The 20,548-nt window shown below is 28.5% G+C and overlaps 1 protein-coding gene and 1 long non-coding RNA gene across 7 annotated transcripts in view; both read left to right on the forward strand.

The window, feature by feature from the left end:
* Positions 1-20,548, forward strand: part of LOC147806916 (uncharacterized) — a 46,559-nt gene that overhangs the window by 19,174 nt on the left and 6,837 nt on the right. For 4 of the 6 annotated variants that reach the window (XR_015435379.1, XR_015435381.1, XR_015435376.1 and 1 more), the window contains one exon: positions 17,338-17,579. This is a non-coding gene — a long non-coding RNA (uncharacterized LOC147806916). Of the gene's footprint in view, positions 1-11,160; positions 11,392-17,337; positions 17,580-20,548 lie in introns of those variants that run through there. The other 2 variants (XR_015435378.1, XR_015435380.1) reach the window with 2 other exon arrangements.
* Positions 6,557-10,581, forward strand: LOC107436711 (E3 SUMO-protein ligase ZBED1). The gene is made up of 2 exons (XM_043051631.3): positions 6,557-6,759; positions 8,662-10,581. Exon 2 carries the CDS (start codon positions 8,674-8,676, stop codon positions 10,579-10,581), a length of 1,908 nt encoding a protein of 635 aa, XP_042907565.2. The 5' UTR covers positions 6,557-6,759; positions 8,662-8,673.

The following is a 20,548-nucleotide window of genomic DNA, read 5'->3' on the forward strand; positions in this document are numbered from 1 at the left end:
GTCAGAAAGATATTGAATTGTAAACTACGTAATTTATACTTTAAAGGATGTAATTTTACACGGCAAAATACAAAATTTGAGCGAAGTCGATCAAATACTTCGTGAAAATTGAATTTTAAAAATACGGTTTTTGTAAAAGTAAATTTTTTAGAAACTATAAGATGACTTTTAGCATAGCCGTAAAAAATAGTTATGGTCAAATTAAGTTTTAACTAACTTATGATCTTAAAATCTAAACCACTATAAACCATTCAACCAACAACAATGTTAGCCGTCAAATTAGTACGCCCGTTGTAGGAACTCGTTAAACGTATAAAGCAATGCGTGTTCGACCACTGTTTAAGTTTTTAAACATTGTACTAAAACATTGTTCAGTTATTTTTAAAATTCCTGCGTGTACTTCAAAAGAATGTATGTTTCTTGGATCACTATTATGCACCCTTAAGGGATCTCGAAGATTTTTCCTAACAAAATGTTCGATTTTTAGAAGGAAAAAAAATGCGTGCTATAACTTATTTTATGCTGAGCATTTAAATACCAAAGATAATATATTAATTCTTCTACAGTTCTAAACTTCTAAAATTATAGCGAAAATACTGCAAACTTTTTACTGAAAGCAAAAGGTATCTCATTAATTGTCTTAATTGAAATCGTCTGCAAAATCACATATTTTTCTTTATTCAAAGTTATGCCTTTTTATCTGTTTTTTCTCAACTCAAATATTTTGACTTTTAATAAACCCATTAAGTTAAAACTCGGTAATTGGCTTAAGTATAGAATGTTGCTTAAACTTGTTCCAGCACTTGAATTATGGTAAATATTTTATTTACTTACATTTTTTCGAACAAAGTATTTTTTTCCAGTCAAATCCTGAAACTTATATTTATTTTAAAAAAGTTCTTTTTATTTTTTCAATTTCTATGCTCTAGTAAGGTTGTTAAGAAACCATTTTTGATATCCCATAAAAAGTTTTTTCAAATAATTTTCATGATTTTGTCTTTAATATGCGATAGTATTGTTTTATATATATTTATTTATTTCAAATGGCAGAGGTGAATTGATATGTTGAAAAACAAAAACACAGGAACAAAACAAGAAAGTAAAAAGTCATTTCCTCAGGAGCGCTTCCCAATATTGCTCGTTAGACGATGACCCGCGGAGGGCCCTGCAGCACATCCAAATTTGCTCGACAATTGTGCTAGCGACAAATTTTGAAGAATACAAATTGTAGCCGAAATGAATTGTGTTTACGACGAGTGGTCCTCCCGGTGAATTGTCGCCGCGATGACTTGTGCCCTAGCTGAACTGTACCGCGAAAAATTATACATGACAACTTAAAATAGAACAAGAAAAAAAAAGTTATAGCCAAAGCAAGTTATAAATATTGACTAAAATATCACAAATTTGAATCCAAATCACCCTTTGAATTTAACTTCCTAATATAGAAATTTTTGTTAGTTCATGGCTAACCTTTGGCTAATTTTTGACCTTGATATCACAAGTTCAACTTTGTATTCAAGCGTTATCCCCACTGAAGGAAATTATTAGACCACTCCAATTCGGCCAACATTTTCGTACTCTGCGTATCCACCAAAAATAAGTTATAGCATAAGCATGTTTAACAAATTTCTAGCAAAAAATCCTTAAGTTTAAATTTTGCATCTATCTCTTTTAAAAACCGTTGTAAAAAAAGAAAACATCAAAAATAAATTATGATTAAATTGTTAAAGTGGCAATCAGAAAAGATAATTTTGTTAACAAACAAATAGTAAAAAATGATTATCCAACCCTCAAAAATAGGTTTTTGCTATAAACTTGCTTAAGCTAAATTTTAATCAACAAATAAAGTTTACACTTTAATAGCTAGTAATAGCGTACCAGAACAAATTATTAGCTCATAATTGAGTGCCTGACGCTTTTATTAATCCATTGAAAGATAGTTATATTTAAAATGTGATTTTGCTAGAATTTTAGAAATATATCATCCTAAGAATTTTGTCTCAAATGTTAAGCCGATCGAAGGAAATCTTTAGCCCTCCAAAAAGCTTTAAGTAACACTTCAATGAAGAAATAAAGCAAAAATTAGCTTTACCCTTTGACCCAGATGGAACATCGGTGTCCCTTATAAATATTTTTTTAATGTTCAAATTACAAACAAAAACGCGTTCTAGTATTACCAAAAAACTGTTACATTATTGGATAGTTTTTATATATTTGTACTAAAATAAGAAATTAAAAAAACATTATATGCATTTTTTCACATTCAACAAAGTAGTAAACACTCATATTCGAAAATTGTAATTTACCTAGTTATCAATGATGAATAACAGTTTCTCTAAATAACTGCAAAAAAAGTGCAATTTAAAAAATTTTTTGTCATTTGAGTCGATATTTGTAAAGGGACGCCTTTCTTTCCTTATTTATATAAACCATGAATTATTAAAGTACTGAATATAATATTTTTTTACTTATTTTCACCTAAATTAATAAAAAATAATGAAGTATTAAATGAAGTTTAATAAAAATTCTGCGTCAAAAATTTAAACTAATTTCTGTGTTTAAAACTACAAAATTTAAACCCAAACCTTAGTTGCAATCATTCCAGAAACTATGGTTGCCTGTAAACGATAAGACCTCTTGATTGAAGGCAATATTTGATTGACGAAAACTTAAATGAACCGGGAAAAATGTAAGAGAAAAAACTAATTTTAAAAAAAAAAATCTAAAAAATGGTTTCAAAAATAATTAATTTACGAATTTTTTCAAAGTCCAAGCATCTAAAAAAAGTTGCGACCCATAACGTTTCATTCTATTTTTGACCAAACACCACGGCATTGAATTTTTCACCAAACATTAACTCATAGTCTCCAAATATTAACTCAAGTTTTGTTAGCTCAGCTGAAAGAGGAAAAGAAAAAGGATTAGATTAAACACTTCCAATTTTTTTCTTCTATTTAATCGACTTCTACTTTTCGATACGCAAATTCCTTACATCATATTTAGAAAAAATTTTCTAAATAATTAGTATTGTATGCCTCAATTTCAGTATAAAAAAAAATCACGCATTTGTATGAATTATGAAAAGTCTCAATATATTCATAATAACAAGGGTTCAAACATTTTAAAATTTCATGTTTATTCACTGGTAGGATCACTTTAGTTATCTTACTACTTATTACTTGAACCACAAAGATCTTGAAATAATAATTTAAAAATTTCATCCCCTTTTTTACATTCTGCAACAAATAGGTTGACACTTTCATTTACCAAAAATTAAATATTTGAAAAATATTATGATTTTTTTTAAATATAAGCTGTTCTTAATTGTTCATTCAATGGTTGGTTTACCCTACCACAAGTTTGAATTTTGCCTCCACACGTTAACTCTTGAAAATAAATCATTGACCCACCAAAAATTGTTTGTTAATAAACTTTAGATAACTAAGTTCATTCAACCTTTCGTAGGAAATCAATATTTCAGTTAAAAGTTTCGTTAAACCTCCCTTTAAAAAAAGCTATAACAATAAAAAATTGTGGCTAAATTGTGGAATTGACAAACGAAACTTTGAATTTTAACTTTAAACACACCAATTCCCATATCAGAGAAATTTTAAAAAAATGCTAAAAATATGTTTTAGATCATTATTAAGCTTAAAAAATGAAATGTGGACAATCTGAAGTATTTTCAATCGCAAGGACGGTGGGTAAAATTTTATGATTCTTGCAGCTAATATGTTAGGACACATACAAATCTCATGCTTAGCTAAGACAAAATACTTTACTACCAATATAACTTTTTTTCAACAAATTATGTTAGGAGCTTAACACTAGCCACTATAATCACTAGCACTTAAAAAAAGAAATTAAAATAAGGATAATTTAAGGTCCTAAGCAAGCATGCTCATAACTCTCATCCCCTCTCCCTCTTTGAAGTCGTGGCGACTCATGGGATAGAGCGTTCGCCTCCCAATGAGATGAACTGGGTTCGATCCTGAGCGACAGCTGATCGATACGAATCCTACAGTGCTGAAGACTATGGGCCAGAAGACTATGCTATTTGGTCAAAAGTAAAAAATTAATTTTTCAATTAAATATGTGTAGGCAGTTTTAATATATCGCAAATTAAGTAATCATTCCAAACACTATAATTTACTTTTTGGGCTGACAAAGTACAATTTAATGAAAAATATATTTAAAAAAATTGCTTTGAATGTAACTTCTAAATTTTCTTTCAGAAATATATATAGGAATTTCACCTCACTATTACGTTTTTATTAGAGTAATTAGTATTAAATTACAGTACAATTTTTCAATTTGTTGGATTAGTTAAAACTCTTGACAAACTTATAGTTAATATCTTATCATTTGAAATTTTGCCATGTTTGAATGACTTTCGAAAATTAATTCCAAAAAGTTCCACGAGGTAATTGGCTAAACTTTTTTTTGTTGTCTTCTTTGATGTTTTTTCTTTCGAAAAAACCTGCCCCATTTTGCCCGTATTGCAAAGGTGAACTAAATATACCGAAAAACAAAAATTATGTTTTTTTTAATGTTTTCGCGTCATTTTGTTATTAATCTGCGTTATTTTGTAACATTACTTAGGAAATATAATTTGCTTTTCATTTTTAATATAAAATTACGAAAATTATTATATTTTCATTGCTATATTTAACTATTTAAACGTACTTTATTATTTTTTTAATTTTTGCTCGCCATATTTCAGCCGACATTTTTTTTTGGGGGGGGGGGTATTTTCAGTGTAATTCAAAATTTCAACTAAGAATTCAATTTACCTGCACATTAAAACCCCTAAATACAAATTTTATCGAAATACTAAATTTGGTCACGAAACTTTTGATGCTTGCCCACTGTGTGCTGACGTAAAATATACTCAATGATAGACAGATCATAGGTTACAGTCCCTTTGCCAACAGGCTAACCGTGGGAGGTTTTCGTGATTTTTCTCTCCATGTAACGCAAATGTGGGTTATCAAAAAAGTGCTCCATGAAGGCAAATTTCTCCCAATACTTGATCCCGGAGTTCCCTTGTCTTCTGGATTGGGTTCAAATTCACAAGAATACGGAATTGAACATAAGTAGGCGTAAGCCCGCCCCCCCCCCTCAGAAAAAAAGCATTGGAAACCACAAAAAATAAGAAAATATAAGAACCACAGTTCCTAGATTGCAGATTTCAAGACTGGGATTGCAGATTGCAGACTGGGTTAAATGCATACTGGGCAGTGGCACTAAATCTTTGAAAAACATTGATGTAGGGCATACCGGGCACTTAACTAGATATTTCACACATTTACCATAGCGACTATGTGATTGTCAACATTCACCGGTGGAAGTCACTGATTTGGGTCATTCACAGTAGCATACATATATAATGTAAGAAGGAGATAACCCCCTCCAAACGGATTTTAAAACTATGCCACCGGCAGTAAGACATAATAAGAAAATTAAAATATGAATTATATTGCCAGGGGCTAATAATTTTAGGTACACATATACAGAATTCAAGTTTCAATTAAGTAAAAGAAGATAAATTTTTCAAATGTTAAATGTTATTTAATTTATTTTTTTTAAATGCGGAGTTTTATATTTAAGTATAAAATACAATACTGCATCAAATCTCAGTTTCAAAACCATCTTAATTATGCAAAATCAATAATCATTGTAAAGAATCTAACATCAATTATAATAAAAATATTTAAAACTCGGGGATTACATTTCAAAATTATTCAAAAAGTTAAAAGTTATTAAATGTATGTCGCTATACGCACCAAGGTACACAATGAAGATTCTTGTTGGTACTATTTTTAAATGTTAGGTAAATATAAATTTAAAAGCTTCATAAAGATAACAGAACTACTAAGTCAAAAGAAAAATAATTGTTTTTAGAATTATCAAATTTTATAATATATGAAACTACTTTTTTTTAGTTTTCGCGCACATGCGTTTAGTGTCATTTTTCGAAAATCATTTTTTTACGTGGAATTCTACCAAACAATTTACATGTTCTGAATCAATAGTGTCTGACCAAATTATTACACGCATTCTAAGATTCTATATAAAATCTTAATTATCAGGTGATATTCTATAGAGCTTTAATGTTCTTACGCGGCTGTAACAGGCTTGCTTAAGTTCGTCTATCAATGGGTTAACATTGTAATGCAATGCGTTAAAAATAAATACAAATGGGAAGTAGGCCTGGGCAATATACCGCAATACCGTCATTTACCGATATTTCTTTGATACCGCGGTAATGGTATTCGGAAGTATAGTCTTCGGCAATACCGAGTTATTGAACGTCGGTATGCCTGCACCTCTCGGTACTCACCGCTAGCCAATATCTTCGGCCGACCGGCGGCGAGGAAGTGGCGGTATGGTATGGTATCTAGGTGGTATTGGTATGGCACGTGATTGATTTAGGGGTGAAGAACTCAAAGGCTTGCGCGTAATATTTACGGTACCTCCTCTCGGCGGCTAGAAATTTCTCCTACAATATATTGTGGTATCAGTTGACTTTAAAGCGCATGCGTCATATCCGTGGTATTGGCGATATCGGATTTCAAACACCCGCACGTTATATCAACCCTCCACGGTATACTTAGTTACTGATTTTGGTTTCATTTGATTTTGGTTTCATTTTGAGAATAGCGTGCTTCTGGATTTTAAAAATATCCGAGATTGTCGACGTTGCTTTTGGATCTCCTGCGGAAAACGAATAATACAGAGGAAATAAAAATAATCAAGGTATGTATCTATTATTTTCAATAAATATTTTATGCATAAATAAATATTTAATTATGCAATTTCGTTTCTATAGATGTTTTTGAGAAATGTTTCAAAGTTCAGCAATTTTCATTAAAAAATTGTTTTTTTATTTGTTTTGTATTAAATTTAAATTATCTCATTTATTTATTTATTACTGAACAGAAAAAATACTTTCGATTAGAAAAAATGGGGATTTCCGTATCGTGATCTGTGGCTGAATAATAAGTAACAGAAGAATTTGAACCCCCGGACAAAACCTCTTCGTTTATTTTATTTTATCATTTATTTATTTTTTAATTTAAAACATTAATTTGAATCTATTTCGCCCCTTTTCGAATGAAGTGGCGCAACAGATCACGATGCGGAAATATTCCCCCAAAATGCATTTCTGTTGATGCTTTGTGGAAATTATAAATTTTCACAATTTGAATTGAAAAAAATTTTTCAGATAGAAATGGTTAAGTAGTTAAATTTGAAATAGCATTTTCAAAAAAAATCGTTTCTATTTTAGCGATTAAAATTTCTTACATTTTTATCGATATTTTGAAGAATTCTAGAAAATGCCGGAATTTCATTGGAAAATAATGCTTGAATTTTAGCAATTTTAAAAAACTTTGCACTTGGAGTTTCTTTGAATTTTGGAAAATCAAATGCATATGTATCGATGTTTTGCGAGAATTTATAGAATTCCGCAGTTTTAATTTTAAAAAAAATATATTTAAATAATATTTTAGCATTTAAAATAGCAAAAAACTGCCGTGATTTTAGCGATTGAAATTTTTTTTATTTTTATCGATGTTTTGAAGAATTTTAGAAAATGCCGCAGTTTTATTTAAAACGGTATTAAAATTATAATATTTTTGTATTTAAATTTAAAATAGCCTACATTTAAAAATAACGCTTGAAATTTAGCAATGATTTGCGGGAGTTTATAGTTTAAAAAATTTTACGTTTAAGAAAAAATGTCTTGCTGACAAAAGTTTAGAATTTAAATATTAAATAGCGTCGTTTGAAAAAATTGCTTTGATTTTAACGATTTGAAATCCTTTATTCATTTTTATCTATGTTATGAAGAATTCTAGAAAATGTTGTCATTTAATACAATATTTTAATATTTTTATAATATATTTTAACTTTTTTTTACAATGGCTTAAAATAAAAAAATTACTTTAATTTTAGCAAATTTTTTTAAAAAAATTATTATTAAGGCTTTGTTGAATTTTAGAAAATAGTGGAAATTTATCTAATTCTTCAAATTCATTTTAAAAATATATTTAGGTAATATTTTAGTATTTTAAGTAGCACATTTGAAAACAATTGTTTTGATTCTAGGGATTCGATTTTTTTTTTAAATTCTTTTTGTTGATATTTTCTAGTTAATGTATAATAATTAGTAAAGGCTGCATATTTAATAAAGGCGAAATATTTATTAGTAAAGGCGAAATATTCTAGTAAAGGCTACAAATTTTTTTATAATAAAATTATATTATTTTTGTATTTAAATTTTAACAAAACACTTGCATTAGAAAATGCTTGAATTTTTGGAATTTGAAAGATTGTTAGTTTCTAATGCGGTTTTGTGGAATTTTAAAAAATCAAAGAATAAATTTTCTTGAATTAAATTTCTTATAAAAAATATGTAGTCTTATTTTAAAATAGTGCGTTGGAAGATTTTTGATTGTATGTACTTTTTTTTTCATTTCTGTTTATTTTTCCCAAAATTATGTTTTATAAACTAAATAAAAAATTTAAAAAAATAATAATAATAATAGCAAAGATTTTGTCACATTATGGATTATGTTAATTGTTGAGTTGTAAAGTAAGACTGAAAACTTTTGTCAAAAAAAAATTTATATTGATTTCATTATTATTCTTTTATAGAATATTTCTGTTATGGATGCTCTTACTGATTGTCCAGGATATTGCCAGGTAGTATCAAAGCCCAACACTAAAAGCGCTGTCTGGATTTATTTCGGTTTACCAGCTGATGATAAAGGCCGGATTTTAAACCAAAATATTGTTGTATGTAAATTATGCTCAAAAACTGTTGGATCAAAAAGTGGGGGTACAAGTAACCTGACAAGTCATCTAAAGCATCATCATCCTTTAAAATTTAGGGAATTGAACACTTCAAGCAAACAATTGACAAGAAGTACTATACCTGCCATTGATGTTGATGATCCTTCAGCTCCAGTTGATGCTGAGCAGAACCCAAGTGAAAGTGTGAAAAAGCGGCAAAAAACTATGTTAGATTTTCAACCGCTGGACAATAAATCGTCTAAAAATTGCACCGAAGCTGTGGCAAAATTTATTGCAACATCAATGCAGCCGTTTGCCACAGTGGAAAATCCGAAGTTCATCGAAATGGTGAGGGTTTTGAACCCAAAATATAAGCTGCCTGGAAGAAAACACTTTTCAACTGTAGCTATCCCGAAATTATATAATGATACGGTTGAAAAGATAAAGGCTGAATTATCTTCCATACAGAGTTGTGATATCGCAATCACTACTGACTGTTGGACATCGATAACCAATACTCCTTTTCTAGCAGTGACTGCTCATTTTATTTCTAATGAATGGCAACTTCTAAGTGCGTGTTTGAACTGCAAACATTTCATAGAGGACCATACATCAGAAAATTTAATTGAAATGTTAAGTAACACTTTAAAAGATTGGAATATTGATGTTAAAACATTGCCCTCAATAACATCTGATAATGGCTCTAATATTGTTAAAGCTATAAGAGATCTGAAGGTAAACCAGATTTCATGCTTTGCCCACAATATAAACATTGGTGTCAACCAATCTTTGCAACAGTCTTTCTTGAAGACAGCAATTTCTCGCTTGAAAAAGCTACAGAACACGATTTCTCATTCATGGAAGATGAAAAGAGACTTACAGAGAGCTCAAGAGCAATTGAGTATGAATGTTGAAAGCTTGCCGAGTGCATGCCCAACACGTTGGTGGAGCACAACAAAACTTTGCAGGCGATTTTTGTCCAACCAGCTTCCTCTCTGCAAAGTTTTGCTGGATTATCCCTCCAGAAAACACTTAATGCTTGAGGGATCTGACATTAATGTTCTTCAAGATTTTGTAAGTGTCACGAATTTGCTTGAAGAAATGACGAAATCTTTAAGTGGAAGCAACTATATTACAGCTTCCTGCATTCTGCCGCTGTTGAATAAAGTAAAAAAAAATCTTCAAGTTAATGACAGTGATTCTGAAGTTAGTAGGAGTATAAAACAAGAAATTCTGGGGGCTCTGGAGGCCAAATACAAAGACTCATCAATGGCATTGATTTTGGGTCTTTGTTCATTATGTGATCCGAGATTCAAAGTGAAATATCTAGAAAATGTGTCTGCAGTTAAAAGTAGAGCGATTGAACTTATGGCTGAATCATATACTATGCAGGATGACCCACAAATGAGTGTTCCTTCTTCATCCAGTACTCAAACAGAAAGAAAAGGACTTGCTAAGTTTTTTGACTCAGATGAAGAAGAGGACTTAAATGCTAGGGAATGTACACCAATAGCAAAAGCTGAGAGGGAGATGAATGAGTATTTGAATATTTCGAAAATAAGCATTTCGGAATGCCCATTAATGTGGTGGAAAAGACATTATGCCTCTTTTCCGAAATTGCAGTTAATTGCAAGGCGCTTCCTTGCAATACCAGGGACAAGTGTACCGTCTGAAAGTGTATTCAGTGTAGCAGGCAATGTTATTACTAAAGATCGTGCCTCTTTATTGCCTGACAAAGCTGAGATGCAGATCTTTCTAAGTAAAAATTCCAATTATGTTTAATTGTGTTGCAAAATTTTGAGAAATAGTGTTGTGATGTTTATAATTGTGTTGATATTTATAATTGTTGATGTTTATAATTGTGTTGATGTTTATAACTGTGTTGATGTTTATATTAGTAATTGATGTTTATAATAATAAAATTTTTCTGTTTTAAAATAATGATGCTTTATAATTAGTTGATTCTATGGGATAATTATGCTGCGAGCTAATATAGGATAAGTACCCCATTTTTTTTAAATGATGCTCTTTAAACACATTAATTTTTAATTGCAAAAAAGTCTTAGCATTTATAATATACATAACAATTTAATTACCGCGGTATATCATAATATCGTGATATGAAGCTCACAATATACCACAATATCGAAATTCTGACATTGCCCAGCCCTAATGGGAAGTATATAAAAAATATCCTGAATAAAAACCCATTACATATATGTTTAAATTTAAGAGTATTGCATATGTACTCGTGCAAAACATGCAATTATAAAAACACTACACTGTATCTAATAATTTGGTCTAATTATTATACTATGTTAATGTAATACCTAATGTAATAAATATTCTATATTTATACAGGGTGTCCCGAAAGCGATATTCCACTTTGACTAACTCTAGGGCACTCCAATTGGCACTGTTTGGCGTGCGAATTCTTAACACGCCAAATCAAGGAATCTCACGCATTCTCGAATCGTATGAGATTAAACTTCAACCTCTACTTTATTTTCTTTTATGTAATGATCAGTGGAACTCGTTTGTGCAAAAATTTGTTAATTTAAATGAACAATAAAATTACTTTGGATACAGAAATTGTTTTTTTTTTTAGTACGTTTTAGTTTCACGATAATTTTTTTATGTAACGCAACTTCTTTTTTAGTTCAAGTAACGTGAAAATGGTGCAATAATTAATTATACAACTATATGTTTGTATTTACATGGCGCAACGCAATTTCATTATATTGACAAACAAGCATTTTTACCATTCACCATTTCATTTATAGAATCATATTTCCATTTAGAGCTAAATGTGGAAAATTTATTTATAAATTTGCTACAAGAATAATTAATATCAGGAAGCTTAGCACTAAACAACAACTACCATACCTTTCATAGAACATATGGTTAATATATATATATCTCAATCAATTGAATGTAATTTTTGGTTTCTTTCATCACAATTTAAAAAAAAAACTCATCTAAGTCAAACTTAAAGACTTGCTTGATATAATATGTTGGTTCTCACGTGAATAACGATGTTTGAAAATTTCACAAGAATAGTACTGATTTCTAAAAATTATTGTTCTTTTAAATAGATTTAGTTTCGAAAAAGTATTAGTAAGCATAATATTTGGCAGTTTCTGGTAAATTTCAAAAATAAAACCTGAATTAATATAAACAATTATATCTATTAAATATTTACTTATTAAAATATTTACTTATCTTATTAAAATATTTACTTTAATACAGTTATATTAATTTTAAAAAGTAATTGAAATCCAAATAAAAAATGTTTTCTTAAATGCAATCCAATTTACTGTAATGGTAAATAAGGATAAACTAATACATATAGAAACAATTTTAATTTAATTTAAAACTCAATGCAGAAAAATAATGCATTATTTTGTTATGATTATGTTCAGTTTTTTAAATTTTGCTTAGTCTTTATTTTCATTTCATCCAACTCTTTTTACCATCAAGAAACAATGGTTCTCATCGAAAAGAAAGCCCAATTCTTAGAATGTTCTCACCGTTCCAATATGAAATTATCAACATTTCATTCCTGTAAAAAGTTAAAATCCTGTAAACAGTCACTAAACATTTCTTTCTAAGTAAATTTGCTTACTAACTGATATTTTCTGTTTTGTGCAGTCTATATTAACCTACAATGTTCGAACTTGATCAGTCACATTTATTAACTCCTTATGTGAAAAATAAAATATTGTAATTATATACTAATTAGGGTGAAATCAGATTTAATTTTGTTTATAGAGTAAAAAATTTGAAACAAAACTTGATTCATAAATAAAATATATTGCTTAATTATATGGTGAAGCATTTAGACAGCAACTAAATTTTGAGAGAAATACTAAATATGCTGCATTTTAATGAGTACATTTTAATTTAATGATTATGTATTAAAATTTAAACACAATGACAATTCTTTTCGTTCATGCACAGGCATTTCTATTAGAAGTGCTTTTTTAATGTTTTTTCTTCATGAATTTAGATAATCTTGAATTTTTAATTATAAAACACTCTTGAAATCATTAGTCTTTGATTATGTTCAGGGAAACTACAATTTTAAACAATTTATGAAGTGAAAAATATATGGTAAATTTGAATTAATAGGGATAATGCAAAAATTATTTTATATCTAGCTTATTTGCCTAAAAAGCCAAATATATTTGATTTTTTCGAACATCACGATACATTACGATATGAATTGATATATTTTGAGCAACAAAACCCATGGGTTGTATTTATGCATAATAAATTTTAAGAGTTTATTATTAAATATAAAAGCATATTAAATTAATTAAATTTTAAAAATAGATATGAAATTGATAACTATCTGATTTCCTTCTCAGAATGTTATAAATAAATATTTATATATTTTTTTTCCATTTTACTGATCTTGATTTTTGATAGATCACACTTTATATATCCAATTATCAAACGTATTATCGACATTAAAAAAAATTTTTTTTTTAAGAAATTTGATTTAAAATATACATTATTAAATATGTAATATTTATTTATCAGCATATATTTAATATTGTATTAAAATATTTAGGTTAATTTTTTAGAAAATAGCTAGAAACATTAATGAATAAAATTAAGCAATATCAAAAATTTTAAAAAAAAGCACAGGTATGGTAGATCTAAATAGAAATTTTGAGTGAAAATAAGCAGATAAAAATAAAAAATAGTTAATTTTACAACACTAACATAGCTGAATTGTAGTAAAAACTGGTGCAGAAAATAAATAATAAATCATTATAAAAAAAATTTTTAACAAAATTTAAATTTTGGTTTATTATATTTTAAATGAATAAATTATTAGCACAAGTCTCTTATTAATACATGTAAATTACAAAAAAAAAGTTTTTTAAGACCACTGAATTTTGAGGAAAGCAATGTGTTTCAACGACAAAAATTTATAAGTAAAATCAATAAAATAATAGATCAATTTAGAATTATTAAGTAATCAATGATTTCATTTAAATAAAATGAATTAAAAGTTGCTAATTGTTTGCTCCATGCTTTTTAGCATGTCTAATATTTTTCGATAAATTTTTCCGATTGTAATAAACAATCCAGCTAGTATTTGAAACTTTACTATAGTTTTTGACGAATCGATTACTCTCATCCTCGTTCAAATTTGATCTTAGAATAATAGTTTCATCGTCCGAGTTTTCTTCGTCTAAAACCAGAATAAATTCCTTCTGTAATTCGTTAAGGCAATTATTTTTAAGGAGCTCCATAACGAAAGTTTAAAAAGACGATGTTCCTTGTTTACAGTGAAGGGTTGCCCACAGACGCTTCAACTCGTTCGTACATAGGCACGCATAAAAATTAAGCAGTTAACACGCAGTTTGGCGAGGAAGTGCCCCAGAGTTAGTCTTAGTGGAATGTCGCGTCCCGAAAGGACTGCATAAACTCTGCACAGCTAGATTCCTCGTTGGGAGTACATAAAAACTGCCCAAAGAAGCGTTCCTGTACGATCCATAGTTTACGAGAAAAATACGAAAAACAATGTATGACGTCACTGCCGGTGCAAGGGGAAAAAAAACACTTTATTGTACATATCAACAGCAGTAAACTATGCACAATTTAAAACAGATGTTCAAAGTGTCCACCGTGCATGTCGAGGCAGGATTGAGCACGAATGTTTCAGTGAGGGTAAAACTATAAAAGTGTTTTTCTAGAATCTAAAAAGCGAAGGTCCACATTTGTGGACAAAAGTAATAATAAAGAGCCTAACGTAACTATGAATATTTAAGATTTATTTACCAAACGGTTGAACAAAGAAAGAAATTGTTTAAGTTTTTGTCTTGACATTATTTTTTAAATTTTAAATTGTTACCTTCTACTAACTGGAAAAATAAGAGAGTGAAAAAGAATAAAAATAAGCTGTAGATTTTTAAATCATTTGTTTTTATTAAATTGTTACTGAGATAACTAAAAGCAATAAAAACATTGCTCAAAAGAGAACATTTTTTTTTTTTTGAGTCAATAAACAAATAAGTAAGAGATAAACATTTTCCTTTCTAAAATGCAAACTCCTACCCTTCCCATTAAGGGAAATTTCAATAAACAATTTTGCAAGTACTTTTAAGGCACAAGACAAATGTCATTTCGTAATAGAATTTTAAAAAAAATAATTTGTATTGACAAAATTGTCAAGTTAATTAAAAAATAATTATTTTCCAAAAAATACAAATTAAGCACTTTTTAAAGTCTTTCTTTAGAACTCAGAAACAAACATTTCCATTTTCAATTAATTTACAAATACTTTAAAAACAAATAATTTTTCAGTTTATGAAAGCATAAACATGTATATTTTAAATTTCTTTGAATGAAGAAAAATTCCTTTTGATTAAGATAAACCCTTTTTAAAGAAAGAAAAAGGAGAAAAAAAATAAAAATTTTAATTCACACTATTTACATTAGAAATTAATAAAGTTTTCTTCTTCACATTCGCAACGTTACAACAGTTGCAACTTTAGATTTCACATTAGAAATATATGTTGATTAATATGGTATAAAAAAAATCAGACATCGAAATGTAATTTTTTTTTCATCCACAATTAAATTAAGTAAATTAAAAATAAATAATTATAAAACATCATTGTTTACATGAAATAATTTTTGGGTAAATGTGTTTCACAAGTACATGCAATCTAATTATAACTTGCTCAATTAGTCTGAAAAATATGGCAAAAGAGGCAAAAAGTGAAAATAACTGTTAGAAGACCAAAATTTCAACCGCTCTCCTGACTAAACAATTATAGCCACAATCTCCGATATATATATATATATGTGTGTGTGTGTGTGTGTATATATATATATATATATATATATATATATATATATATATCTGTATATATATATATATATATATCTGTATATATATATATATATCTGTATATATATATATATATATATATATATATATATATATATATATATATATATATATATATATATATATATATATATATATATATATATATATATATATATATATATATGTATATATATATATATCTGTATATATATGTATGTATATGTATGTATATGTATATATATATATGTATGTATATGTACATATATCGGCAAGGCACTTAAATATCTTCATTTTAATTTACACTGAATTGAACACTAAGAAACTTATTTTACCGTAATAAGTATCCGTAATAATATGCAATTGGAAAATCAAAAGTTCTCAGTTCACCGAAATGATATTGGATGATCATTGATAAGGAAAGCATTAATGAAAAAAAAAATTTTTTTAAATGTTATTTGCGTTCTGTTAAAAAAAGATTTACGTATGTTCTAGATTGCTTTGTCAAGTTCCTCAGCTATTTTCTTAGAGAAATTTTGTTTCCCATTTGCTCGTGGAAAAAAAACAAATCCTACCGCTGCAGTTATTCTGATGGAAACTGAATGAAAACTTGATAAATAGAAGACTGAAAATTTCTGCCTCGATAGAGGGCGTATTCTCGCGTTGCGATCTCGAATTTTTTTTAAATATATTATCAATTGATTCTTTTATATTATAACCGTCGTTGAACAGCCGAACCAATTTTGGGTTTGCGACTAGTAATGTTTAACTTCGTAGCCTTAAAATTTTGAACCTAATCCTGAGCACAAGGGAACTCCTGGATTGGGAGAAATTTGCCTTCGTGGAGGGCTTTTTGATGGAACTAACGAGCGTTTCCGTTACATAAAAGATAGAGGAAGACCTCGAAAACCTCCCACGGTTAGCCTAACAGCAAGAGAACTCTAACCCACCATCCGTCTACAAAAATATGAATGTAATTTTACTCTACGAGTGCGTAAGTCAAGTTCGTCTCGTGAACTAACCACATTTAAATATTAATCTCCCCATCTAAATACTTCTTCTTGTCACCAAGTTATTTTTTTAAAAATAATTCACTTTACTTTTTCCGGTTTCTATTAAATGAAAACAGTTGAAACTTTATATTTTATAATAGAAATACACGTATATTTATATAAAATAATAATAGTATAAAAAATTTATACCTTAATTCAATTTTTTTTCATCTACAATTAAATAACAAAAATTAATAAATAAATATTAAAAATTATTGTTTTTGCATGATCTTTGGGTAAATGAGTTTTATGAATGGGTGCAATCTAATTGTTGTTAAATTAGTCTTTAAAACAGGATTAAAAACGCTGAAAGTGAAAAAGAAATCTAGGGGACCAAACTTTCATCTGCTCTCCTAACTAAACTATTTGAGTCATAATATCAATAATGAAGCATATTTAGAAGGTTAAAAATTGAAATATGCATAAAAAAAAATTATTTGTGTATTTAGAGAATGTACGTTTTTGTGTCCGATTTCGAGAAAATCCCATCATTTAGTAAAAATTTATTCAGGGTGATTTTTTTTTAGCACTGTACATATTTATATTGTAAAACAAAAAAAATCATGAATTTTTTAATTTTATTTTATTTTGTGATTTGATTGCTATTTCTTATTTTTTCCCTATATTTAATTTCAGGTGGTCGCATTTAATTTCCTGGTAAAGAAGAGTCTCAGGTGCTCCTTTGGCAAGAGAAATGCTACTAAGATCGAGGTGAAACAACTAAGGCTACTATTTCACAGGGCTAAAGAGAGAATAAAAGGGTTAGGTTACTTCTTTGAAGAGACTCGTGCCGCTCCGAGCTTCTGATTTCAGTCAGTGACGTCACGGCGGCAAAAGCATCAACTTCTAGCTTTTTAAATAAATTGTTTCGCTTCTAACTAGCATCTTTTTTAACCTTATTTCAATACATTCACTGTTTCCTATATATTTTTTTATTTCTCTTTTGAGGTTCTTTTTTTCATCTGTTTTCAAAAATTCAACAGCAGTATTCAAAAATCAGCTTGCTCGATAGAGACCTGCAGGAGTTATTATAAAACACAAAATGAGAAAACGCAGTTTTCCGCGTTTTATTTTAGAGAATATAAAGGTGACATCAAATGAAGAATAAAATGTACTGGAAGAATTTACCTTCTACATTATATTTCCTGTTTTTTATTTAGACGTTTAAGGATGACTTTAAGCAGAAAAGAAGAAAAAAAATTCTGATCTACAAAGAAAGAAAAAAATCCAGGTCAAAGAAAATAAACTCTTGAATTTCAAAAATAAAAGATATTAATGATTATAAATTCTTCCAATTAAGATATATTTTAATGACATTATTCAAAATATTTATGTGTTTTAATTATAACGTCTTTATTTTAAATATTTATGAGGACGTGTATTATTTCCATTATTATATGCTCAAAAATTATTGTTTTAGTAATTAGTATTTTATATTTTTGTTTCCTAGTGATAATATATAGAAATAACTTGTTATTTTAATTATAATTAAGAAAATATATTAAAATGAGGCATAAAAATTAATAAAATATGAGACTTTTATAGTTGCACATTATTAACGAACAATATGTTACTATAAAAGTGTTCTTATATACTTTTCTTTATTTAACAGTAAGGGTTAAAAACTAAAATTAGAAAATGAAAAGAAAACGAGGAAAACCATTGAGATATTTTTCTAAGTCTGAATTTTTTTCGAACGTTAAATCGAACATTCAACTCATTTCTTACCGAAAGCAGTAAATTTTTTATGTCCTGTAGCTCTGATGTTTGAGATCTGTGTATGGCGTGACGTCATGAGGTGGGGAATCGTAACTTCAGCTTTGAGAATGGAATGAACCAGCCCTTTTATATCTGCTCTTTAGCCCAGACTATTTTTACAAAAAATAGCTAAAAATTGACATTTTCGGAAAAATTTTAAATTTATTTAACAATTATGTTACTATTTTAAATTATATATAGCTGATAAACTATCGAGTAGCGTCAAATCTAATTATCAAATTCAAATTAAAAAATATCAGAACCAAAAAAAGCGTGTGAAAATTGTCGAAAAACAATAAATAATAATTAATTTTCCTAATCGCGTGTCATTATTCGCGAACGCAACGACCCATGGAGGGCGTTGTTATTTGAGACGAATGGCTGCCAGTAGAATAACACGTTCAGTTGCTCTAGAAATTTCTTCAGTGTAGCATGGTTGCGTCTTTTTCTTAAAGTGGTTAACTACATTTGAAAAAAAAAATGATATTCCTAATTATTCAGGGGACAATATAGACGTCATATTGATTCCTCATATTGAAATGAAAGATTTTTATATCGAGTTGATTTTTTTCTCTTAATCTTGAAATTCTTAATCAGACCTAGAAAATCATTTTGCTTAGAACAACTATATTCAAATTAAAAGAAAAAATTTATTTACATGTCAATTTTTTGCTATATACAGGTAAGTATTATGATTTTATAAGTCCAGAGAAACCCAAAATAAAATAAAAAAATTTTGATGGTTTATCTTGGTTTCAGTGTGACTCATGATGGTCCAACATCATTTGATGGTCACCATCATCCATTATGTGCTCATAGTTTTTGCAATGCCAACAAACTTCTATCATTCCATGATGGAAAATGCTACTTTAATATTATTATGGTTAATCAAGAGAAGTTTAACTCTCATGAACCAACAATCCGCGATTGTCCATGATGGTTCCAACTATACATTTTCATACATTTTCCAACTATACATCATAAATCAGTCCAAATTCCTACATTGAAGTGATGGTTACTCAGGTTGGTTATACCATCAAGATTATGTTGGACCATCAATTGAAAACCATCAAAAATTTTGACTTGGGTTTTATTAAATCACATTTATTCACTAAGAAGTGGGCAAGGGACTTTAATATCTTCATTTTAATTTACATTGAATTGAACATTAAAGCACTTATTTTACCGTAATAAGTATCCGTAATAATATGCGATCACGAAATCGAAAGTTCCCATTTCACTGAAATGATGTTCGTTGATCAGAAAAGCATTACTGGAAGAATGTTCACACATCAAGTTTGTCAGAAAACTCTACAATTTTAAATTCTTGTGTCGTTATGTCATATAAAAATATTGGAATTAGAAACCCTATAAGGAAATGATCAGAAAAGGATCACGATTGTACAGGTACTAATTAAGCGTGCCTAAAAATAATTATGTTACTGTAAAAGGCTGAAGTCTAGTAAATCTTAGGATTTATCGGTAAAACCTAGTATTTACGAAAGTAGCTTGCTAAAATTTTGATAAACCTATGATTTACCAACGCCTTCCAGTAAAAGCTTGAAACCAGTTATACCTAATGGCAGAACTTTTCATTCGCAGATACATTGGGTTCTGTTACGTTATAGGGGACCACCACATCGTGGCGAACGAATTCAAGACCACAAACGCAACCCTTCACCTCAATGGGCAGTTGGGAAAGCGGGAGCAATGGAAGAGGACACAATATTTACTTAATAATTATTAGAAAGAGAACAATCATCAAAGTGCTTCTCTATTTAAAAGTTGGGGAAAATCTTTTGAAATAAATCCGTAAAATTTTTCGTTTCGGGGGATAAGAGAAATCTTAAAAATTTTAATTGGACTACTATCGAGGGAATAAGTCCTACTCACGAGTTAGCAAAGGGAAAAACGTTAAAATGTTAAACATACACACAATGCAGAACTTGAAGCCCAAAATTGTAGATTAAAAGACAGGATGTGAGTATTAAAGTGTGAGAAAGAGCGTTTTGTTTAGAATAATAATTAGAGAATAAAATTTAGGTAAATAAATAACATAAAATGATTAATTAAAGCTTTTTGTTGCACG

The sequence above is a fragment of the Parasteatoda tepidariorum genome, chromosome 7 (assembly GCF_982258835.1).
Source record: "Parasteatoda tepidariorum strain Cologne lab strain chromosome 7, Ptep-v5.0, whole genome shotgun sequence".
NCBI lineage: Eukaryota > Metazoa > Arthropoda > Arachnida > Araneae > Theridiidae > Parasteatoda > Parasteatoda tepidariorum.